The following is a 27,004-nucleotide window of genomic DNA, read 5'->3' on the forward strand; positions in this document are numbered from 1 at the left end:
TCAAGGCAGCCTCCCCTTTACAGCATCTGACAAATAGATAAACACAAGCATATTAGATTTCATGTCACAGCAGAATGTGCACCTTCTGTGGGACTGAGAATCTACAAGTTATACAAAACAGCATCACATACAATGAATGTGTAATACTAGTAAATTAGTCAAGCTGCTCTGTCACACAAGGCCTTGTGAACACTTTCATTGGTTCAATATTTATGAATCCCACAGGCCAACTTAACGACTTGCACTTTAACTTAAACCAATGTCAAAAGCAGAACAGTCAAAAGCAGATCTACAAGTTCACAATGCATCGCAGCACAGCGCATTATGAGCTTGTAGTTCGCCTATTTGTGCAACTTTGGTGTGACACTGTGGTATGACAAAGTTAATTTCCGAAAATGCATACAAAGTTGAAATATGGAGATATGAGGTTACTAAAAGAAAAAAGAAGGGGAGGGGAATAAAAATACATTTAATTACGATTAACAAGAGCCCAAGGACCATTGCAGTCAATACCAACCACACACAATGGAAGCTAAACAAGTCAATTTGGGCCTGCTAGGTGCGCGCGTATGCGCCCCTGCCCCTTCACGCACGCACGCACGCACGCGCGCGCACACACACACACACACACACACACACACACACACACACACACACACACACACACACACACACACACACACAGTGGTGTAAAGTAATTAAGTACATTTACTCAAGTACTGTACTTAAGTACAATTTTGAGGTACTTTTACTTTACTGGAATATTTCCAATTGTCTATACTTGTACTTTTACTCCACTAAAATGATTTGAAAACGTTTGAAAGGTTTAAAGGTTATATGACATTCATTTTCTTTTTTTTTTCTTTTTTGATGTTTTTTGGGGGGCGTTATGACCTCAATTACACCCAAAAAAACCTGAACATTCAATGGATTTTCTGTGGTCTGTTTTTTTGTTGTTGAATAATTAGGCTGAAAAGTAATCTTGGATTGGCCCCTTGACTTTGATGTCATAGTCGCTTAATCCCGCCCCCGCCCCTCCCCTATCCTCTCCTTTGGGGGGGCGGAGCAGAGGCGATGATTGACAGGCAAAATCCCTCAACAGCGACAGCCGCAGGCAAAGATTGCTTTTGACATTGCACTTGAAAAGGCTTTAGAAATGTGACAGAAAAACACCTGCAATGGCTCACTGGAGTGGAATCTTCAGTTAAAACTTTTTATACATGTTTGAAGGACCATGACAAATAATTTTAATGTGTAGTAAAACTGAATATCATGAAACCTTTAAGGTTCTAAAGGTTTGAAAGGTATATGGTTCTAGAGGTTTGAAAGGTTTGAAAGGTTTGAAAGGTTTGAAAGGTTCTAAAGCTTTTAAAGATTTGAAAAGTTCTGAAGGTTTTGGGTCTACGGTTCTAAAGGTTTGAAAGGTGTTAAAGGTATTAGTAGTGTTAAAAGTTTTGATATGTTGACAGTGTTGAATAGAGTAAAATGTTAAAAAAAAATGTTTTTAGGGTACAACAGTGATTGCTATGGTCTAATAGGCGGTTGCTATAGGGTCTAATAGGCAGTTTCTGGGGTCTGATAGGTGATAGGGTAAACAAGACCAGGAGACCTGGTTCTGCCAGACCCAGGCTAAGCCGGACTTCACATGACGTGTCAGCTTGTGTCTATGCCCATGTATGGACGAAAGGGGGACAGACTTTTCTGGCTGGGACCTAAGGACAAACGGACGGGGCCATGTGTTTTGCCCATGTATGGAGAAAACAGGTACAAAACATGCCCATGTATGGACGAAAGGGGCTTTTCTGACTGGGACTTTTCTGGCTGGGACCTAAGGACAAACGGACATGCCATGTATGGACGAAACAGGGACAGAGCCTGTTTGCCAGACCCTTCGGGTCTGGCAAACAGGCTGGTGGTTGCTACTAATATGCCGTTTATATGGTCTAATATGCGGTTGCTAAGGTAAAACTAGGTGGTTGCTAGGCTCTAATATGGTGTTGATAGGGTCTAACAAGCAGCTGCTAAGCTCCACTGTAGCTAAATTCCATTTCCCCATTGAAATGAATGGGATCTGCATGGGAAGTGAAATATCTCTAATGTCTACTAATGTTTTCAAAAATTGAAATGGTAGCCGACATGTCCTAAGTAGGCCGAACGTTGTAGAGTTGGAACGGAGTTTGTAGCTAAAAGTATGAAAGACGAGTTAGCCGTCAAAAAACGGTGGTGGGAAGCATATGAATAATGGCAATAACAGCAGTGTGATCGCTAAGGTGATCCCACAATGATACTAACAAGCTAATTGTGTGTGTGTGTGTGTGTGTGTGTGTGTGTGTGTGTGTGTGTGTGTGTGTGTGTGTGTGTGTGTGTGTGTGTGTGTGTGTGCACGTGTGTGTGTGTGTGCACGTGTGTGTGTGTGTGCACGTGTGTGTGTGTGTGTGTGTGTCAGTTACTCTATGCATACTTGCACTTTTGTGCCCACCTGTACCTGACTGAAAGGAGATTTCGCTGAACATCATCCAGACATCAGCGAAGAAGAAGCGACAGCGCAGGGCTTTGGCCGTCCTACTGTTTAACGGCACTGTGACATAGCGCGCACTGGGGTTCTGGTCATCCAAAACCGTGCGGAACTCCACTGGCTCCGCCTCCCAGCCTGCAATAAGGTGGGGCTTAAACCAACAGGAAACTGAGGAGAAGATCTTGACCCCTCTGGAGAACATGTTGTTACTGTGGACCTATGGAGAGGGAGGGAGGGATGGGAGAGGATGGATGAGATAGAGAGAAGGAGGGTGTTTATCAATGATGAATGATAAAATCAATTAATAAATGATAACTGACATATTTTCAGCAATCAATCAATCAATCAATCAATCAATCTATCAATCTATCCCTCTATTCATATGATCTGTTTTTCAATGTAGATCTCTCTCTCTCTCTCTCTCTCTCTCTCTCTCTCTCTCTCTCTCTCTCTCTCTCTCTCTCTCTCTCTCTCTCTCTCTCATACCTTCATGGAGGTAAAGTTCCTCTGTCTGTTGAAGACAAACTCCATCTCTACGTATCCCATGGTTCCTATTGAGTCATTCCTCCAGCCCAGGTAGTCGTAGCCGGGCCAGACAAAGTATTGACGCGTCAACAGGAAGTCATCTTGACCAATCACACCATCTGTCAGCTGGCCCAGCCCCCCAGACAGCTTTCTGTTGGCAGAGACAGCCGTCAGTCAGGAGCAGAGGTTATTAATCAATTGATTTATCAATTTATTGCTTATCCATTTATTTTTTTAAATGTTTTTTAACAATAGATTAAATCAATTAGTTTTGCACCCATATGAGTTTTGCACCCATAATGTACAATATCTGTACAGTATGTAGTGTGTGTGTGTGTGTGTGTGTGTGTGTGTGTGTGTGTGTGTGTGTGTGTGTGTGTGTGTGTGTGTGTGTGTGTGTGCGTGTGCGTGTGTGTGTGTGCACGCCACGATAGAATAGTGGAACTCATCGCAAAGGACATATCAAAAAATCATGCACCCTCAGTGAGAATGTACAAACATTCCCGTGTCATTTCATCCATGTTTCATCTCTGTGATAACCCAGACATATTTACATCTTTGACAGCTAATACACCAGATGTTGTTGTGGTTGATGAAGAGTCCAGAGAAGTGTTTGTATTAGAGATAGCCTGCACCTTTGACCCTAGCCTAGAGGAAGCCTTTATGACCAAGGTCATTAAGTACCAACCACTTCTACATACCATCTCAGAGCTGGGCTATAGGTGCAGACTATTTGTTTTTATATTTGGCAGCCTAGGACATACCCACAGACTGGTTGTTAGAGGGTTCCAACAACTTGGGATGCCCAAAAAGGAGGCAAAAAGGCTGGCAAAGTATTGTTCTATTTCTGCTATAATTGGCAGCCGCCACATATGGCGGAGACGCTGTTACTTATACCCATAGAGAAACTGAGTGACATGCTTATTGTATCATGAAGACGTATTCCATGATTTTGTGATGTAATCTCACTGCACCTTTAATATTTGTGTCCCTGTATACTCTCCTTTGTGTGGACATAAATAAATGGTTAAAATGTGTGTGTGTGTGTGTGTGTGTGTGTGTGTGTGTGTGTGTGTGTGTGTGTGTGTGTGTGTGTGTGTGTGTGTGTGTGTGTGTGTGTGTGTGTGTGTGTGTGTGTGTGTGTGTGTGTGTAAGAGAAAGATCCACCTCCTCTCGAGCACTCCATCATATGTCGAGTCGTTGAGGCTGGCAATAGGAAATCCTGGAGGCATCATCAACTGACCCTCTGGAGCACTATAGGAGATCAGCCCATCTAGAGATAGAGAGAGAGAGAGAGAGAGAGAGAGAGAGAGAGAGAGAGAGAGAGAGAGAACTTAGAGATTATCTTCTAAATATACTGCGTATTTGTACGTACAGTGGTGCCTACGTGGTAACACTTTCTATGAAGGTCGCCTCTACAATGCTTCATACGCTCATTTATAAGGCACCCGTTCCACTGAGCATAATGCATTATGACCAGCAGTTATAATACGTTATAAATGTGGTTATAAGTCGTTATACATGATAATAAACATTTATAACAAGCATTATAATGCCTTATAAATGAGCGTATGAAGCATTATAGAGGCGACCTTCATAGAAAGTGTTACCCCGTAGGCACCACTGTACGTACAAATACGCGGGTGCAATACGTTAGTCCGACAGCGCATTCCTCCGACAGCGCAGTGCTCCGACATTAAACAGTAAACCCGAACCAAACCCGCACCCTAACCCTAACCGCACGCGGATGCCACATAGTCGGAGAAAAGGTCTGTCGGATTAACGCATGCCTCCCCAGTGGAACAGCACATTATAACTAACCTAACTTAGTCAGTTGTAAAGGCTCTTATAGAAGTGCTGTAATGTGTCATAACGCAACATCAATAATATGCTATAACGTGACTTTGAGACCTTTAAGTAAAGTGGCCACATATTCATACGTTATTAGACATTTTATCATACTATGATACCCTATAGCACAACACAGTGACCTTTAAGTAAAGTGGAAACATTATTTAATGGTCATTAGCACTTGTATCATACTATAATACCCTATAGCATGACGCAGTGACCTTTAAGTAAAGTGGAAACATTCTTTAATGGTCATTAGCACTTGTATCATACTATAATATCCTATAGTATGACGTAGTGACCTTTAAGTAAAGTGACAACATTCTTTATAAGTCATTAGCATTGGCATCATATTATACTACTCTATAGCTTGATGTAGAGAAAAGGAATGAGTCCATATCAGTGTGTTTTGAGTGTAAGGCACGTTTCTTCATCACATTATCATAACAGGATGTATTGGCTTTATTTTTGATTGATAGCCATACTGTAGCTGGACATAAACATAATAACACATAACAGAAATAACATCACATTTAAACAATAAAACGTTTTACAAAAATCACACCTGTGTGAAGGTAGCGGCGCCTGTGATACATTTTGTCATCAATATGTGTTTATAATGTGTTTATAGCCATGTTCTGACCAATCAGAACGTTGACAGACCTGACCAATCGGGATCCCCGAGCTCAAACTTTCTACTACAAGCGAGGTCATAGGGTCAATAACATTGTTTGTGTCCCTACCTCCTCTTGTGTCCCCCGGGATAACATCACTCTTTGAGCTCATTTTTGGGTCAATGACTGCGTTTTTCGGCTGCCGAATGAAAGGACTCTTGGACACTAGATCTCCTTCGTCAAACCATTCTCGCATAACGGATGACTGGATTTCCTCATGAACATGACGTTCTTGTATCTTTCTCTTTCTATTGGTCATATTGGGAGGAATCTTGGACAAATCCCAAGATTCCCAAGATAAGGTTAAATTGAGGATCTAACTTTAAATAACTTACCTAGAAGGAGACTTTAGCCAAATGAATAATAAAATGAAATTAATAAATATTTCTGTTTATATAGAGATCTAATTCTATATTCATGACATCATAGTGATGTCATGAATAGTAACATAGTGATGTCATGAATAGTGACCAATCCCAACGTTGATGGACCTGACCAATCAGAACGTTGGCGAGCCTGACCAATCAGAACGTTGACGGACCTGACCAATCAGAACGTTGGCGAGCCTGACCAATCAGAACGTTGACGGACCTGACCAATCAGAACGTTGGCGAGCCTGACCAATCAGAACGTTGACGGACCTGACCAATCAGAACGTTGGCGAGCCTGACCAATCAGAACGTTGACGGACCTGACCAATCAGAACATTGGCGAGCCTGACCAATCAGAACGTTGGCGAGCCTGACCAATCAGAACGTTGACGCAAAAGCCAGGTATAGAGGGCTACTATCCGCTCTGCGCCGCTAAAAATATAACATAAATACATAACAGCAAATAGTGCTGTTGTTTCCAAAATAGTATTACTATTACAGTGGGGTAGAATTAACTAATTAATTACAACACATTCACACAGTAGCAGCTTGGGGCCTCTGCACACACTACCTCAGTACAAGTTAGTTTTAGCTGCTAAGTTAAGATGCTAAGCTAAGATGCTAAGCTAAAATGCTCAGCATGGAGGACAATTGTAGTTACAAACATTGTGGAGACAAACGGCCAACTTTCCCACCATCAAAATACTCCCTGGGCATATGCTACTTTATGTGTCTAAGTTGCAACAAGACAGCTAAACACATAATTAAACAATGAATTAAGGCACGTTTCTGTCTAGTCTTCATCACATTGCATAACAGGATGTTATTGTACTTTGACTGACAGAATCCTGTAGCGCTCACTGGAGTGTAATGCCCCCTTGTGGCACGTTGGAGCTATTGCTCTGTATGTGTTGTCTTTTGCAGGGATGGAACACAGTGACTATTAAGTAAATAGACTAACATTACAACAATATGACAGAAAAGAAATACACTTATGCGTGAACTCTCTCTTTGAAACTATTTAACTTGCAATACCATGACATCGACTATGAACTTGAATAGCAACAACACATACAGAGCAAATACTGCCCTGCCAAGCCAAAGAGCAGTAACTACGTTTTTGGACACACCGACTTATTTGGGTATTTCAAAGGTCAAATTAGCCTTTGTGATGTTGGGGGATAAACAATTACCTCAAGAACAGATGTACAATTAGTGTAATATCACTTATATGCCGATATCTCATTTAGCTGACCAGTTGAATCACTTTTAAACCCATTTTTCAGTGATTTTTGTTTTCGTAGTTACTGCACTCTGCCTTGGCAGGGCAGAATAGCTCCACCACGTCCTGTTATGCAATGTGATGAAGACTGGACAGAAACGTGCCTTAATTCATTGTTTGTGTTTAACGTTCTTGTTGCAGGTGATATACAGTATCATAAAGTGGGTAAACTAAACTTAGACACATGAAGTAGCATATGACGCGGGGGTATTTTAATGGTGGGAAAGTTGGCCGTTTGTCTCCACAATGTTTGTTTTGTAGCATTGTCCTCCAGTACTGAAGTAATGACTGCAGAGGCCCCAAGCTGCGACTGTGTGACTGTGTTGTGATTAATAATTAATTAATTATACAGGTAGTTCCGACCAAGCAATCTGATTGGTTGAAAAAGCTATCTAGCCGTGCTTCAAACCAGCATGATAGCACGGGCCAAATCACATTAATAAATCACTACACACTGCAGTCCGCACCTGCTTAGACCATATATGGGCACAGCTGTGCTGTGACGTCACGTTGTCCCACGGTAGGAAAACAAACAGACAGTTGCCTGACCCACCGCCGCCACCGGAGAACAAACAGCTACGCAAAATGGACTATGTTGTTAATTTTGACTTATTTCGTGGACTTACGCTTGATCAATGGTTAGAAGAGGATGAGAAGGAGAACGCAAAACCAAATGAGAGACATGTTCCGATGACATATGAAGAACTCGATAAATTAGAGAAGTCTAGGAATGAAGTCACTACAGCCAGGTCAACAGCTTGGGCTGTGAAATGTTTCCGGGACTATGTGCAAAAAACAAAGCAAGACATGGATTTTGCAACTGTTAAAAAGGAGCACCTCAACAGCATACTCCGGGAGTTTTATGGCTCGGTTAGAAATTGCCAGGGTAAGCACTACTCCATGAGTAGTTACGTTGGATTGAGAGCTGGCATTAACCGTTTCATCAACGACCATCCTCTTAGTGTATTATTATGGTGTATTATGCAGGACAACGAGTTCACAACGTCCAACAATGTCTTCAATGGACTCATAAAGTCTCTGAGGAGAGCAGGCCATGACACAATACCCTAAATCAAATAGCTAGTGTTGCATAACCAGATCAAATGATGATAATGGGCTTATGGTGACGAAAACATGATCAAACGTCCCTAATGATTCCCGTTTTATTTTTAAGGCACTAAATATGTGACACTCACCTTCAATGAGGAAACAAAGAACCACAAGCAGCATTTTGAAAGGGATCGCCAAAGCAGAAGAGGCTGTATGTTTGAAGACCCTGGGAGTGCATTGTGTCCAGTTTCATCATTTGAAAAGTACATGTCTAAAATTCCCAAAGAGCCTCCATCCATTGAGAGGAGAACAGTTGGGTGGTGTGTGGTACTCATTGGAGCCAATGGGTGTAAATTACCTGGCTTCCATGCTAACACGTATCTGTAAACAAGCAGGCAATTCCATGATTTACACAAATCACAGCATCAGAAGCACTACTATTCAGAAACTGTCTGATTGTGGGCTGGAAGCCAGAGAAATTATGTCCATTAGCGGACACAAGTCAGAGAGTTCTTTACACAGCTACTGGGCACCTTCTCTAGGTAATAGAAAACGGTGGAGCAATATGCTTGGTAACAGCAGTGGTGGAAACGTCAGGCCGTTGGAGACCAGTCATATAAAAAAAACTGATAATAGCAAAACATTTTTATTATGAATTGCCCCACAATATGAATACATTTGGATGTGTTTTGTTGGTAACTGATGTATAATCGCAATATTATACTCAAGGGTGTGCTTTACCGTCATTATTGGCACTTCAGTGATGCTCGCGGAACTCGGCTGCGCCTCATTCCTGACCGCATCACTGGCGTGCCAATAATGACGGTAAAGCACACCCTCTCGTGTAATATTGTTTAATTCTACCCCACTGGAATAGTAATACTATTTGGTGTCATGTATTTGTTATATTTTTGTAAAACGTTTTTTTTTTTGCTTAAATGTGATGTTATTGTCTCCGCCAGGCCGAAGGCATGGCGAGAGAGTATGTTTTACCCTCCGTCCGTCCGTCCGTGTATGTGTCCGTGTGTGTGTCCGTGTGTCCGTCCTGTCTGTGTGTTACCAGCTAATCTCCGGCACCGTTGGCCCGTTCGCTCCCAAACTGTGCACACACACTCCCTGGATGCCAATTTAGAACCTCTGCCCCAATTTTTTCACATGGGCCTGTTATAGCGCCACCAGGAGGCCGATTTGTGCAAAACACACTTTTTTACATTACTCCTACAGATTTTATCCAAACCTCATGCAAATCGGTACACAGTATCTCTATAGTCATGTGATCAACACAAATCTGTCCGATTTCCCATATTCCATCCTCATTGCTTATGGTTGGCTTCCAAAGTTTGCAGGATTGGTCCGTTTTGAACAAAAAGCCTCAAACTATGCACGCAGCTTGCGATTTCCATGAAATTTCACACGCACATTCCCACTAGGCCGAGGAAGAAATGCCACCCTTTTCACATTGGCCTGTTATAGCGCCACCAGCAGGTCTAATTTAGCAAAACACATTTTTGGAACAAAATGCCTCAAATCATGAATGCAATGTCTGATTGCCGTGAAATACCTAAGAATAAATGGCACCCTTTTCACATTGGCCTATTATAGCGCCACCAGGAGGCCAGAATAACGTACCTGACCTGGCGGAGACCTGTGCTCCGAGGAGCACTTTTTCTAGTTTCTGTTATGTATTATTATGTTTATGTCCAGTTACAGTGTTTGTCTATCAATCAAAAGGAAAGCCAATACATCCTGTTATGTAATGTGATGAAGACTGGACAGAAATTCATTGTGTATGTGTTTAACTGTCTTGTTGCAGTTCCATAATGTCCAGTGAAATGAACAAACTCAAACCACACTGATATGGACTCATTCCTTCTCTCTACGTCAAGCTATAGGGTATTATAGTACGGTACAAATAATAATGACTATTAAAGAATGTCTCCACTTTACTTAAAGGTCTCTACGTCAAGCTATAGCATATTATAGTATGATACAAATGCTAAAGACTATTAAATAATGTTGCCACTTTACTTAAAGGTCACTACATCATGCTATAAGGTATTATAGTATGACACAAGTGCTAATAACCATTAAAGAAGGTTTCAGCAATCTATGTATGTGTGTGTGTGTGTGTGTGTGTGTGTGTGTGTGTGTGTGTGTGTGTGTGTGTGTGTGTGTGTGTGTGTGTGTGTGTGTGTGTGTGTGTGTGTATGTGTGTGTGTGCGCGCGCGTGTGCGTGCGTGCGTGCGTGCGTGCGTGCGTGCGTGCGTGTGTGTGGTGTGCGGTGTGTGTGTGTGGTGTGCGGTGTTTGTGTGGTGTGCGGTGTGCGTGCGGTGTGTGTGTGTGTGTACCTTCCCAGGGACATCCATACAGCTCAACTCTCATACAGACATCGGTGTTCAGCTTGTTGACGGGAATCAGTCTGACATAGCGGGTGATGACTGGAGGGCGTAGGTCTTTAATGACTGAAGCATAGGCATTGACGTTGGCTTCCATTACCTTCAATTGTCAGGAAAAAAGGATTGAATATGTAGAATATGTAGTGTGTATACATACATACACCATACATTCAACTATACTATTTCAATATGCATTACAATGTATGTATTTTTTTGTATTTTATGTTTGTTTCAGATAGGTAGAGTTAACAGAAAGACAAGAATGGTGGGAGAGAGGTGGGGGATGACATGCAGTGAATAATCTGGGGTCAGATTTGAACCTGGGCCAGCTGTGGGAAGGAATATTAGCTATAGCCTATTTATCTGGTACAGTATGTGCCCTTATTTTTGACTCTACCTGTGATTCTCTGAAGAAGTTTTGGTAACACTTTCTATGAAGGTTGCATCTATAATGCTTTATAAGCTACTTTCTAATGCATTATAATGCCCTTATAAGGCATTATAATGCCCTTTATAAATGTTTATAATCATATATAACGACTTATAACCACATTTATAACATATTATAACTGCTGGTCATAATGCATTATTACGCTCAGTGGAACAGAACATTATAACCCTAACTTAGTCAGTTGTAATGGCTCATAGAGAAGTGCTGTAATGTGTCATTACGCATTATAACCAAATGTTTATTAAATGGAATAATGTCTTATAAACATCAATAATATGCTATAACATGACTTTGAGAGTTTGAGACCTTTAAGTAAAGTGGCCACATACTGTACTCATGCGTTATTAGACATTGTATCATACTATAATACCCTATAGCATGGGTTCCCAAACTTTTCAGCCCGCGACCCCAAAATAAGGCGGAAATTGACTCGCGACCCCACCTAAACCTGGAGGTCATTTATGCACATAAACTTGCACGTTCGGTGTGCATTTGTAATATGTAAAAATGGTAAAATGTACCATTTGTGATCATTTTAGATGGTATTTCATCCATTCTGTTGAATTCAAAGTAAAAAAAATAAAAAAATAAAAAACTTTTTTTTTTTTTTTTTTTAATGACCCAAAATAATTTCGCGACCCCACGTCAGTCTCCCGCGACCCCTACTTTGGGAACCCCTGCCCTATAGCACGACACAGTGACCTTTAAGTAAAGTGGAAACATTCTTTAATGGTTATTAGAACTTGTATCATATAATACCCTATAGCACAACATAGTGACCTTTAAGTAAAGTGGAAACATTCTTTAATGGTCATTAGCACTTGTATCATACTATAATACCCTATAGCATGACGTAGTGACCTTTAAGTAAAGTGACAACATTCTTTATAAGTCATTAGCATTTGTATCATGTTATAATACTGTATAGCTTGATGTAGAGAGAAGGAATGAGTCCATATCAGTGTGTTTTGAGTTTGTTCATTTTACTGGACATTATGGAACTGCAACAAGACAGTTAAACACATAAACAATGAATTTAAGGCACATTTCTTCATCACATTATCAGGATGCATTGGCTTTCTTTTTGATTGATAGCCATACTGTAACTGGACACAAACAGAATAATACATAACAGAAATAACATTTAAACAAAAAAATGTTTTACAAAAATATAACATAAATACATGACACCAAATAGTACTGTTGTTTCCAAAATAGTATTATTATTACAGTGGGGTAGAATTCATTAATTAATCACAACACAGTCACACAGTAGCAGCTTGGGGCCTCTGCAGTCACTACTTCAGTGCAAGTTAGCTTTAGCTGCTAAGTTAAGATGCTAAGCTAAGATGCTCAGTATGGAGGACAATTGTAGTTACAAACATTGTGGAGACAAATGGCCAAATTTCCCACCATCAAAATACTCCCTGGTCATATGCTACTTTATGTGTCAAAGTTTACCCATTGTATGATATCCCACCTGCAACAAGATTGTTAAACACATAATTAAACAATGAACTAAGGCACGTATCTGTCCAGTCTTCATCACATTGCATAACAGAATGTTATGTTATTGTCCTCTTTGACTGACAGAATTCTGTAGCTCTCACTGGAATGTAATGCCCCCTTGTGGCGCGGTGGAGCTATTGCTCTGTATGTGTTGTCTTTTGCAGGAATGGAACACAGTGACTATTAAGTAAATAGACTAACATTACAACAATATGACAGAAAAGAAATACACTTATGCGTGAACTCTCTCTTTGAAACTATTTAACTTGTATTACCATGACATCTACTATGAACTTGAATAGCAACAACACATACAGAGCAATAGCTCCACCACGTCACAAGGGGGCATTACACTCCAGTGAGTGCTACAGGATTTTGTCAGTCAAAGAGGACAATAACATAACATCCTGTTATGCAATGTGATGAAGACTGGACAGAAACGTGCCTTAATTCATTGTTCGTGTTTAACCTTCTTGTTGTAGGGGATATATCATTAAGTGGGTAAACTAAACTTAGACACATAACGTAGCATAATGACGAGGGGGTATTTTAATGGTGGGAAAGTTGGCCATTTGTCTCCACAATGTTTGTTTTGTAGTAGTGTCCTCCATACTGAGCAGCTTAGCTTAGCATCTTAGCTTAGCAGCTAAAGCTAACTTGCACTGAAGTAGTGACTGCAGAGACCCCAAGCTGCTACTGTGTGACTGTGTTGTGATTAATTAATGAATTCTACCCCACTGTAATAGTAATACTATGTTGGAAAAAACAGAACTATTTGGTGTCATGTATTTATGTTATATTTTTGTAAAACATTTTTTTGTTTAAATGTTATTTCTGTTATGTATTATTCTGTTTGTGTCCACCCTGCTGAAAAAACCAGCCTAGACCAGCCTAAGCTGGACCAGCTGGTTTTAGCTGGTCTTGGTGGTTGACCAGCCTAAGGTGTGTTTTCGCCAGTTTAAGCTGTGTTTTCACCAGCTTCAGGTGTGTTTTCGCCACCTTTTAGCTGGTCTTGGTGGTTGACCAGCTTAAGATGGTAGGTTTTGCTGGTTTAAGCTGGTAGCTGGTTTAAGCTGGTAGCTGGTTTAAGCTGGTAGCTGGTCTAAGCTGGTAGCTGGTATTTATGATGATTTTGCTGGTCAAGGCTGGTTTAAGCTGGGAGCTGGTATTCATGATGGTTTTAGCTGGTTTAGCTGGTAGGCAGCTGGTTTAAGCTGGTTTAAGCTGCTATCTGTTTTTTATTTTATTCAGGTGTATTCTGGTATGCAGTGAACAACTTTGCTGGAGAGGATGCATGATCACGGTGAATTTCAGCCAGGTTCCCACAGCACGTGGTATATTAAAAAAACAGTAGCCTAAAATAGCCTATATAAAAGTGAGCAAAATCCACAAAGGAATAAATAATCATGTATCAATTTCATACATAACAATAATTTATTAAACACTTATTAAAAAACTAAAAAACAACATTCAAATAACAAATATGTAAATAAACAAATACATTCATAAACTTCAACCTGAGGAACACACACACACACACACACACACACACACACACACACACACACACACACACACACACACACACACAAATTCAAATGACTGGAAAATAGTGAGAAAATATGAAAAATCGGACAGATCTGTCTTGATCACATGACTATGGAGATACTGTATACCGATTTGTGTGATGTTTGGAAAACATCTGCAAAAGTTGTAGTCAAAAATGTTTTTGCAAAAATCGGCTTGCTGGTGGCGCTATTACGCACACCCCCATATCACCCCCCATACACAGACACACAATTTCTTGTCCTTTCTATTGATGTCCTGGATTTTTTTCTGAAATGTATCATATCCCCATGGCCTTCTTCCTCTTTGTGAGATCTTCCCCATTAATGTTCTGTCCCTCCAGCCACCAATGGAAACAGTCTGAAAGAAAACAAACAAGAACCCCCACCAATAAAACAAATATAATTAGCTTAGACATGCATGGGGTGAGTTGTATGAATTGTGATGTTTTGAGAATAACTTAAAGTAACTTAAACTTCACCCATTTTCAACCTTATCTTCATATAACTGGTCCTCGCTAATGTTCATTATACAATGGCACCATTTCTGTCTACTCGTTCTGCCACTCATTGGTGGAATGTGGACAGTTCAGAAACCTGCCTACCAGTGACATCACCAATGGAAATTCCAAGCTAATAGAAAGTAGAAGCCATTGTTCTTGCATTAATAATTAACAAATAAAAAAGTTAAAAATGTTGATCAAAATGACCAAACCTGCCTACCGATGATGTCAAAGGTAGGCAGGTTTCTAAACTGTCCACGACCCATCAATGAAACACAGAGTGAGTAGACATAGATGGTGCCATCTTAAAATGTGTATTAGTGAGGACCAATTATATGAAGATGAGTTGAAAATGGGGTGAAGTGTTTTTTTAACCCCCTTTTTCAGTTATGGAAAAATGCATTTGAATGGAAAAGGTGGGTGGGCAGTGGGCAGGCAATAAGCCAGATGGCTACAATGGACAACAACAATTGGGGAAAAAAAGCTACCCCTGCCACACATGCATGTAGGGCTGCCACTACCAATTATTCTACACGATTATTCTATTGATTATTTTTTTGATCTACAAGCTCGCAACGCGTCCAACAAGTTCCAAGCTTGTAGATCTGCAATTCTTTCAGCCCTAAAATGGATTATTTTATTACAATAGAGTATTTTCCTTTATGATTGATTAATAAGCTTAATAAGGCTTGCATAGTAAACTAATAACACTTGCATAATAAACTAATAATAGGCTTCTGTGCATGACTGTAGTTCTCTTTTCTCGAAGGTGACATTCCCATTTCCCGCTCAGTTTTTCATAGCTTCAGTTGATTGGCTTGGCAGGTTTCTGGTTGAAATTGATGCCACTGAGACAACCAAATGAAGGTATGAACAGTAACGCTAACAGGAATTCCACCTTCTGGAAAACTTAAAGAGAACTACAGTCATGCACAGAGCCAAAACAGCCCCCCCCACCGCTCAGTAAACATACCTCTGAGTCCTGGGGTCAGGGGGGTTTGGCCTCGCACTTGCTAGTGGGGCATTCTTTGTCTGTAAGGCTCATGGTCTTCAGGGTTCTTGTCCCCCAAATGGCAACAGCAAGCTCCTTCATGAACAGGGAGTCCTTGGTGTTTGCTGCCACCATCTTCCAGATCTCCTTTTGGAGCCACACACCAGAGCCAATATGGACCTGAAACAAGAAAACAAGACATGTTTTAGAAATTAAAACACATTTTACCATGACATTTCCCAGACTTTCATTTTGGACAAAAGCAGGCACACTTCAAACAGTTTACTGTAAAGAAATTACATTTTCATGTCAAGGACCCCCAAATGTGGACCCCATTTGGAAAAGAGTTGGTGCCATGGACCTCCAATAGAGAAGATGTTAATTGTTGGATTAGATTTAGTACAGAATTCTACAACTGTCTATACTGTAGGTGGGGAGAGTTAAAGTAATTATTATACAGTACAATGTCATTGGATTACATACTAGCTGGTAAAACAGTAGTGAAATAACCCTTTGCGCCTGGCATCCCTATTTTGTGCATGCCATACATCCACACGGCGTAGTGTCATCAGTGGGCCGTACCTACGGAGGCAGAGTCGCGCTCGGGGGAAAACACAAATTTCCCCCAGCTGGTATAGACAGAGGGATGTGGGGTTTTCAAACTCACATGCTGTAAAAGTATACCAATTTAAAAAGCAGGCGTCATGGCTTGCCAGATCACAGGCACAGAACCTTGTTGCCACTCGACAAGGAACGTTACATTAGCAAATTAAACAAGAGTCCGATTGGAATGTTGTCCTGACTGGACAGAGGATCCAACACAACACAATGGCCCGAGGTTATCTGATTTAATCGCCTGGTAAGAGACACTATTACATTTTCTATAGATATGATCAATTAAACTTATCATAATATCAAAAAGCAAAAGCCATTCATTCATCAATGAAGTTTATAGAACACGTTTTAGTGAATTCCTAGTACAGGAGACATCGACGCCATTACAGTTTGGAACGCAACATGCAGCGATTTACACACAAAACAAGCCAAACCCTAACCTATCCTCGTTTAAAAACCTACAGAAAACACAATTGTTAATCTGGCAATGAACACGGAGCTAAAGCAGTGTGTAAATCCTGCATGATATTAAATGACGCATGTCACCAAATGATAATGGTGTCGGTACGTGCCGTTCACAAAACAGTCTCTAAACTGTACTTCAAATTTACTATAAACATTATTGATGACTTAATGGTTGTTGGGTTTTGATATTATGGTAAGTTTAATTGATCATATCTTGTAATAGTGTCTCTACCAGGCGATTCAACACTGTGCATATGTAAACATGTTTGGCAACACGGAGGGAGACGGGTGGTAACCAGAAAACTCGCCCCAAAACACGCTCGCCCCCATTTTCACCGACCAGCGGTTCTTGTATTCTTGTATCTGTATTACGGTTTGAAATAAGTTCAGGGTTAGACATAGTTTTACTGAGGTTCCGTATAGGAATAAGGTTATGTTTAACAGTTTAGGCATAGATTTACTGAGGTTACGTTTAGGAATACCAGGTGAATACCGGCGGGTTTGCCCCGGGGCGACTGTGTTTTGGGGCGAGTGTTTTAGTATTCAGACGGAGATGTAAAGAGGGAAACATCTCCGGTCTCAGTGGTGCTTGTGCTGAAACTTGACTAATGCAATAACATATAAGGATAATCTGATCAGTGATAAACCACATGAACCCCAGTTTATGTATTCTGGGGGGAACATAAACCAAACATTGCCAATCTAGCTCACAGTTACAACGCGTCGCGTTCCGACACGCTGTGAGCTCATAGTTTGTCAATGTTTGGTCTTTTTAGTCACATATATCTTAAAAATAAGTCAACTTTGCCGAGGGCGAGTGGACGATTGTGTTCCAGCTGTCCTTCTGATGGATTTTTTCTTGGCTGACAATGTTTCTATAGTCCATAAAATAGCTCTGAAAGTGATCCAAACGATCGTGTATGATGTAACTCTATGAGGCAGATCGTTGTGTTTTCCCCCGAGCCAAAATCGAATGGGCGTTCCTGGGCATTCCCGTCTAGCTCTGTGTGTATCTATAGGCAAAACTGTTCAAAAATAGTTCAGAAATAGCAAAACATAGCTGATCTACAAGCTCACGATGCATCATGACCCGTTGCCTATTTTTGAAATAGTGCTTTTGTGCTTAACTGTTTCTTATTTAGCTGGGGACACTGTGGAACCCCCTGGGGACCCCACTTTTATGAACCACTGTCCTACACAGTATGTTTCTTCAATACCTTGTCACCGTTGGTGTCAAACATCCCAGGTGTCAATGCCAAATCGTCTGACTCGGGGGAAGAGGAAATGGAGGAAGTTGCAACTGAAAATGTAGAAAATCACATTTAAGCTCCTTTTGGCAGTATCACAGTACTTATATTGTACACATTGTCACCATTTTACGTAGAACAGTATGACTGTCTAAACACACCTATGCTGTCACTGGTTTGCTTATCTGCAGCAGGAATGTCAGGCTTTGCTGCAGAGCTATATTGAGGCCCTTCCTCCAGTTTCTGTTTTGCAATCTCTAATTTGTTGCATCTTAAAGCATGAACAGGGTACGGAAAAATAAAAAAATAAAAACTGAATTGATGTATGCGTTAGTAGGATAACAGTTTAATAATGAACCTAGCATCTGTCCACTCCATATAACATGCTTTCTATATAATGTTTTTTTTAACATTTGTGGTCAAGATCTAAGTAAAAAAGAACGAGAACAATTAACCAACATATAGATATATACAAAAAGAGAAGAGCAAACTCATGCAACTGTTTCGTTAAAATTAGTCATTGCTTACTTAGTTTTAAGATGCTGTAGGTCCAGCTCCAACTCTTTGGCCTTCGCCTGGGTACGACTGTACTTGACATTTCGTCGTGGATAGCTTGGGGTACAACAGCATCTCCACCATATTCAGACGAGTCAGAGTCTAAAGCTAGTGCAAGATATATTTTGGATAAAACAAGATATTTTTTGTTATAAAGTTAAAGTGGAATAAAATGTAATTTTATGCAATCTGTATCGTATAGTATATTAATACAATAACTTATACAATCTGTATGTTAGAGTATGTTAATACAAATAATACTATATAACTTATACAATTGGGGTGGTTGTATTTCGTCTCCCTGCTCTTCTATTGAGACATTTAGTGTCAAAGGTCATGTCTCACCTAGACACAGGATCTGACATGAATTTTGATCTGATGGTCAAGATTCAATGTATCACCTGAGCAAGCAGGCAGGCTCTATTAGCTCAATGGTAAAAGCTCAGGAAACCGGGTTCAAATCCGGGGGAGAAGAGGAAAGTTACATAGTGCAGCTTTAACCCATTAAGACCTGAGGCCGATTCTAAAAATGTTCTCTAAATCCTAAAAGTTTTAATAAAAATAAAAAGATTTGAGGTACAAATGTTCGCTTTAAAAAATATATATTCAAAGATTTTCAAAAATAGCAATCTACAAGCTCATAGTGTGCCACCGAGTGCCGCACTATGAGCTTGTGGATCTGCTGTTTTTGAATGGCCAAAGAAATAAAACAAAATGACACAGATGCGTTCCCAGTCTTAATAAGCAGGGGTCTCTCGATCTCTTTAATAAGTAGACAATTCAGTTTCAGATGGGTTGCCAATTTCAGGAGAGAGTACCTATTCATTAGCTTCAATGTTAGTGTTCCTGTTCCAATGTTATATGCCCACTTCTTTGTGTCATCACTTCCAATTGCACTTATTTATCCTGTATCCAGAGTTCTGATTGGTTAAATTTGGTATTCCTGGAAATGCATTTTCGGCTTACTAAAGAGGTGGAGAGTCTGGGTCTGGGAGACCCCTGTTACTGATTACTTTAATATTACACAAAACAATATCACTTTACCTTCAAACTGTTTTCTTTTCTTTGTGGGAGGGGGGGGGGGGCATAACACATAATGGTTCTCTCTTCTTGGGTTCCTTTTTCTGTTTTAGTAGGGCTGCCTGCAAACCATTCGTCTTGGCCACTGCAGCCAAAGAAATGTGTAATAATAACACACACACACACACACACACACACACACACACACACACACACACACACACACACAGACAGACAGACAGACAGACAGACAGACAAGCGAATCATTAATGTTCAGTTCAGAGTTCACAGGATATTAAAACACTCTGTAGCTTCATCACTGAAAGCCGCACACACACACACACACACACACACACACACACACACACACACACACACACACACACACACACACACACACACACACACACACACACACACACACGTCAGATTCTGAATTTAGTTTTGAGCAGCACACAGCCAAGCAGTACAGATAGTGGCCTATATTAAACATTATATTGTATGTTCCCACTGTCATTTCTTGTAATTATTGTCATAATCCCTTTATCAAGACACATTAATAAACAATGTTGGGTCATGACTTGTGATTGGCTTCGAACACAGCAGCCTACGCACTTATACATACAGTCAGTAATAGTAGGCTAAAAAGCCTACATAAATAGTATTTCTGTGTGTCAACACTCACCTAAAATGTCCGCCGCTTCTTCTTCTTTCTTTTATCTTCTCTGAAGCCGGTTTATAATTATTTTTGATGAATCCAAAGCAACGTAATTTATCTAACTTTCTATTGAAGTGACTCGAGACAGCATTCATTCTCCCCGCGCGTCGCGAGCGGTCGCGAGCATAGAGTTCAAGGGTCGCGAGCCAGCTGAGGCATTGTTGCCAGATTTTGTGAGAAAAATAAGCAGCCAGGTCTGTGAAAACAATTAAGCCCAAAAGAAGCGACATTTGCACTTTAAACCTATACACAGGTTTATAGAGCTTTATCTACAAGCTCACAGTGCGTCGCATTTGCAACACATTGTGAGCTTGTAGATCTGCTATTTTCAAAAAGAATAAGTGAAATATTTCACTAATATTTACAAGCAACAGAAAAACAAGCCCAAAGTCGCTTATAATAAGCAGATATGGCAACACTGCTCAGGCCCCATAAAGGGAGAAGCGTCATTGCATAAAGGCCCACTTCTCTGTAAAAACAGATCACAAAGCTCACAACGCGTCGAATTGCGACAAGATGTAGATCTGTAGATCTGTTTTGGTAACCATAGCAAAAAAGTGTTATTCAGAATCAAACTAGCATATTATTTGCCAATTGCGAAATTAAGTAAATAAGTTTGGATGAATGTCATGATAATAATAATACATTATTATTATTACCATTATTATTATTATTATTATTATTATTATTATTATTATTATTATTATTATTATTATTATTATTATTATTATTATTAAATCTATTATTTATGTCACATCACAAGAAAAGCATAAGAAATGTAAAGTGAAATAAAAAAAAATACAATACAATAAAATACAATACATTACAATACCATACAATACAATACCATAATATATACTGGGGGGGGGGGGGGGGGGGCAATTGTAACAGAAGAAAAATGGCAGGTATGATGTCTCCCCGGGATCCAAACTAGTTAAAATAGCAGATCTGCAAGCTCACAACGCTTGTAGATCTGCTATTTTTTTATTAATTGATGGATTTTTAATATTTTGTATATTATATATTATATTATATTATATTATATTATATATTTTAGATTTTTATATAATCATATTTGAGCTGGGGACCCCCCACCCTGATAAGCACTTGGAATGTAGGAGTTGATGCATTTACGTTTAGTTTGACTCTATTGTTAAAATAGCAGATCTTCAAGCTCACAACGCCTCGCAAGGAAGGTGTTGTGAGCTTGTAGATCTGATATTTAAAAACAAAAATTATAGTATAGTTTGTTGATTACTTTTGATGCAGTAATGGTGGGGTTTTTTTAGGTACTAAAAAGGTCTTAAAGGTCCTTAAATTGTCACTTCACTGTCATCTGGGGACCACCCCAAAATCACGTGGGGACCCCCCTGGGAGTCCCGATCCACATGTTGAGAACCACTGATCTAACCAAACTTGACCAGCTGCTAAGCTGGTCTTTGCTGGTCTTTGCTGGTCTGTCCAGATTCCAGCCATCTGACCAGCTAAGTCTAGCTGGTAAGCTGGTCTTTGCTGGTCAGTCCACCCATTTGACCAGCAAAGACCAGCTACCAGCTTGGCTTTGCTGGTCAGTCCAGCCAGCCAGCTGGCTGACCAGCAAAGACCAGCAGAATCCAGCTTAGTGACCAGCTAACCAACTACACTGGCAAACCAGCCTGACCAGCCTGACCAGCTTGTCCAGCCTGGTATGCCATCTAAACCAGCTTAAGACCAGCCAAGACCAGCTAATACCAGCTAAAACCAGCTAAAACCAGCAACCATCATAAGCTGGTTTGTGCTGTTTTTTTCAGCAGGGCAGTTACAGTATGGCTATCAATCAAAAAGAAAGCCAATGCATCCTGATAATGTGATGAAGAAATGTGCCTTATATTCATTGTTTATGTGTTTAACTGTCTTGTTGCAGTTCCATAATGTCCAGTAAAATGAACAAAACTCAAAACACACTGATATGGACTCATTCCTTCTCTCTACATCAAGCTATAGAGTATTATAACGTGATACAAATGCTAATAGCTTATAAAGAATGTTGTCACTTTACTTAAAGGTCACTACGTCATGCTATAGGGTATTATAGTATGATACAAGTGCTAATGACCATTAAATAATGTTTCCACTTTACTTAAAGATCACTACGTCGTGCTATAGGGTATTATAGTATGATACAAGTGCTAATAACCATTAAAGAATGTTTCCACTTTACTTAAAGGTCACTGTGTCGTGCTATAGGGTATTATAGTATGATACAATGTCTAATAACGCGTGAATATGTGGCCACTTTACTTAAAGGTCTCAAAGTCATGTTATAGCATATTATTGATGTTTATAAGACATTATTCCATTTAATAAACATTTGGTTATAATGCGTTATGACACATTACAGCACTTCTCTATGAGCCTTTACAACTGACTAAGTTAGAGTAGTTATAATGTGCTGTTCCACTGAGCATAATAATGCATTATGACCAGCAGTTATAATACGTTATAAACGTGGTTATAAGTCGTTATGCGTGATTATAAACATTTATAACGAGCATTATAATGCCTTATAAGGGCATTATAATGCATCATAAATGAGCTTATAAAGCATTATAGAGGCAACCTTCATAGAAAGTGTTACCGAAGTTTTTACATAGAAAAGGCTGTTTTACATGTATCGTCATTCATATCATACAGTAAGTGCAACATTCACCAATAGTTTTGTGTACAGTGGCCAAGACTGCCATTATATTGTATATTGTACTACACTGTATATTTGAGATACAAATTTCAACATCACAGTGAGTAGTGTTTAATAATAGTGTAATAATACAACCAAAAATTCCTCTACCTAAAAGCAGAGAGAGAAAGTGAGTGAGTGAGTGAGTGAGTGAGCGAGTGAGTGAGTGAGTGAGTGAGTGAGTGAGCGAGCGAGCGAGCGAGCAAGCGAGCGTGCGTGCGTGCGTGCGTGTGTGTGTGCATGCATTTAGGAGTGAGGGCAACATCCTCATGGTTAGGTTGTTTTATTATATTTCAGGTGCGCTAATGGCGTAGATAGTGGATGCTGAGGTCACCAGGAAGTGCCCTATAAGTCATTTCTTGTGGTAGAAGTTTGAATGACCAGAAATGGCTCATAATGAAACGTTAGCACACAAAAAAATATTTTCGACAAAGACATTTTGTGTAAAGGGAGGAATGAGGGGGCCGAGAATACACCCATGGGGAACGCTGGTCAACAAAGTATACACAGTAGGGCAGGCAGGGGTCTTCACAATATTTTTCAGGCCAAGGACCCCTAGCTGAGAGAGATGAAGCAGGGACCCCTTCTACATATTGCATAAAATTGTGTTGTAGATTAAACTTTTTCATAGATTTCATAGATAGCTCCATAGAATTCATTGACAGCACTATCATGCTGGATTCATGTTAACCACTTAAACCCTCAATACTTAGTAAACTTGACCTTTCACTCTGTAGTCTGCTCTTTTTTCCCTCTACACCAAACCTCTTTGCCGAAAATAGACGATCTACAAGCTCACAACGCCTCGCAGTGCTAGGGGTTGTGAGCTTGTAGATCTGCTATTTTTGGATAAAGTTCTCCTCAGAAAAGGGATGCTACATCATGCTAGGGAGGGTTCAAGTGGTTAATGTAAAAAAAACGGACCCCTTGTTGAAGACCCCTGCAGTAGGGTTTAAGTGGTTAGAGTTCTTACATGTTGCAGATTTACATCCCAGTTATGAGCATGTTTTAAATACATGAGTGTGACAGAAGTTTCTATAGGCTACCTCAAAAGCAAATCTCTGTGGGAGATATGTTTATCATCTATTCTCCATCCCTCCCTCCCTCTCCCTTTCCCTCTCCTTTCACCTTGTTGCCCAGTCTATTTCTCCAGGACCTCCAGCTCAGACCATCTCTGCTGTAGTTGAGGCGGTAGGCGCGGGCAAACTCATTCCCCGAGTTCCTGACGAATCGCCCCTGGGTCCCCACTATTGCAAGGAAGGTCAGCCTTCCCAGGTCCACCTACACAGGGGCACATGGACAGGGTTTAATTATGTGTAAAAGACATGGTATGCTCTGTGATGATGTGCTATGATATGATGATGTGCTGTGATGTTATATAAGATGTGTTATGATGTGCTGATAATATATTCATATTCATATTCATAATACAGTCCCCACTAATTTGGGGTATTTTTTGTCACTGTGCAATTGCACGTACGTGAAATTTGTCCTCTGGATTTACCCATCCTAACTATTGGGAGCAGGTGGCACTATTAACACAGCACCCAGGGAGCAGTTAGGGGTTAAGTGTCTTGCTCAGGGCCACATTGATACTAGGCAGTGTCTAGTACTAGGCAGACTGGAAGCGAACCAGACGGGAACCTTCTGATTCCCTGCCTCTCCACCCATTGGATCATGGAGGATGTGATATGTTATATGATGTGCTATGATATGTTTTATGATAGGATTATGTTTTCCATAAATGAATGACCTACTTTGTCGCACAAGAGTGTCATGCAAAAGTAGTGAAAATTGCCAATCTACAAGGTCTTTTAGATGCTAAAGTATTTTAGGTATTTCTGACATTTTTTGAAAGTGGAAGTAGTTAAGTGTGTCTGTGTGTTTTTACAAATATTTAACCAATGAAAAGTATTTAACTAAATAACTACCTCACAGCGACACCACTGTACTATACGATAGTCCACAGACTAAAGTCTAGACAGAGTATATACAACACATAGACTAAAAAGGAGACTAAAAAGGTACAAACCTGTAAGTATTGACTGTCTGATGCGTTTGAAGGGCACCAGGCTCCATCTCCCTCCACACGGTTGAACCTGGTCACATTAAGAATACAACAGTTCACTGAGTAAGACCGCATACTGTACCACAGTGGTTCTCAAACCTTTTCATGTCAAGGACCCCCAAATTAATATGTATTTGGCAGCGGATCCCCATCTGAAAATATGTTGTGGCACGGACCCCCATACAAGATTCCAAATCTTTTACATGTTTCCAAGATGTCTTTGAAAATAGCAGATCTACAAGCTATGAGCTTGTAGATCTGCTATTTTCAAATACTGTAGACGATGTATGTAGGTTTAAAGTGGTTGAATAGAATTTGATGCTATATTAAGGAGAATTTTGGACTAACGTTTTCTTACCTTTTCTATGATGTTATGATATCTTAGGATGAATGGTACAGTATAAAAATGTCTTAACTCCATCCTGGGTCCGCCACAGCTTAACACGTGTGCGGATAGGCCTTGCGTTAGATCACATATTTTATGCAACTATGCAACCAAAAAAAAAAAAAAAACAGGAGTCTCGCTAGACGAGATTGAAATCTCGAGATTTCAATCTCGTCTAGCGAGATTATTATTTTTTTTGGTTGCATAGTGTTCTGTCACTATGAACGTCAGATCTCACAAAAAAAAAAGAAAAGCTATTAAAATATGTGATCTAACGCAAGGCCTATCCGCGCACGTTTTAAGCTGTGGCGGACCCGCAAGGAGCATAAATTAGGCTTCAGACAAACACATTAGGCACCATAATTGTACTGACCTGGCATACTGAGGGCGCGTGGTCTCATACCATTGGCTGGATGCTGTGATGTCATCATCTTTGATCCGGCCATCCTCCATGCCCAAGGCATAGCGACAGTGTGCTACAACACACACACACATACGCACGCACGCACGCACGCACGCACACGTGTGGGTTTATGCATAAGTATGATGATGATGAATGCACAAATAACATCAAGCAGAGTGTTTTATGCATGTTCTTATGATGTGATGCAATCTGTATATTGTTGCTGTCAGGTATATTTCAACTTTTTCAGTTTTTGTTTCCCATAAATTAATGACCTACTTCATCATACAAGAGGGTCACACAAAATTAGCGAAAAGAGCAGATGTACACACTAACAATGTGTCACATCGTGGCACGTTGTGAGCTTGAAGATTGGCTATTTTCACCATTTTAAAATGTTTTTAGAATAACAATAAAAAAGGAAAGGTTTTGGGGTGTACCAGGGTCTATCTGTCCATAGGCTGCTGTGACGTGGAGGATCAGCAGCAGGAAGAGGTGCATGATGGTCTGCCGATCACACCAACACACACGCTACATCTCTGACAGAGAGAGAGAGAGAGAGAGAGAGAGGGAGAGGGAGAGGGAGAGGGAGAGGGAGAGGGAGGGAGAGAGAGAGAGAGAGAGAGAGAGAGAGAGAGAGAAAGAGAGGGAGAGAGGGAGAGAGGGAGAGAGAGAGAGAGAGAGAGAGAGAGAGACCCATTTCATTATGTATTATGAATGCAACAAGGTCACAGACGATAAGAATAAGAAAGACGGACTAATACCTGGGCTGACAGCAAGACAGACTGGCTAGTAGACAGAAGGGTGGCCCAATAACAGCCAGCCAGATAAGCAGGCCGACAGGGCCCTGGGGCTGTCACAATTAGGACATTTTACTTGACGATTAATTATCGCTCAAATAATTGCGATTAACGATTTAATTGTGTTTCTGTCGTTGAACATTATTGGAACATTATGAATACAAATCACTTTTCATTACATTTGGTTTTTAGCCTTCGTAAACAAAAGTTGCACAGGGCAGATATGACAAATGACACATGTTTAATTACTTTATACAAAAGAATAAACATAGTGGAAATAGCCGAGCTACAAGCGTAAACGTTTTTGAGCTTGTAGATCTGCTATTTCC

At 40.3% G+C, this 27,004-nt stretch overlaps 2 protein-coding genes across 2 annotated transcripts; both read right to left on the reverse strand.

The window, feature by feature from the left end:
- Window positions 1–26,376, reverse strand: LOC311034502 (discoidin domain-containing receptor 2-like; the record flags this gene model as incomplete). Its single annotated transcript, XM_084042381.1, has 9 exons — window positions 1–26; window positions 2,486–2,732; window positions 3,002–3,191; window positions 4,208–4,313; window positions 10,617–10,764; window positions 24,148–24,300; window positions 25,052–25,118; window positions 25,846–25,948; window positions 26,316–26,376. The coding sequence occupies 9 exons, from the start codon at window positions 26,374–26,376 to the stop codon at window positions 1–3; spliced, it is 1,101 nt and encodes a 366-aa protein (XP_083898507.1).
- On the reverse strand, window positions 14,036–19,635 carry LOC311034960 (uncharacterized protein). Its single transcript, XM_084042997.1, has 5 exons — window positions 19,610–19,635; window positions 18,539–18,673; window positions 17,981–18,063; window positions 15,666–15,863; window positions 14,036–14,550 (listed from the first exon to the last, which is right to left on the reverse strand). The coding sequence occupies exons 2-4, from the start codon at window positions 18,606–18,608 to the stop codon at window positions 15,681–15,683; spliced, it is 336 nt and encodes a 111-aa protein (XP_083899123.1). The 5' UTR covers window positions 18,609–18,673; window positions 19,610–19,635; the 3' UTR covers window positions 14,036–14,550; window positions 15,666–15,680.
- Window positions 26,377–27,004: the final 628 nt, after the last annotated feature.

Source organism: Gymnoscopelus microlampas, assembly GCF_963454915.1.
Source record: "Gymnoscopelus microlampas genome assembly, chromosome: 19".
Lineage (NCBI taxonomy): Eukaryota > Metazoa > Chordata > Actinopteri > Myctophiformes > Myctophidae > Gymnoscopelus > Gymnoscopelus microlampas.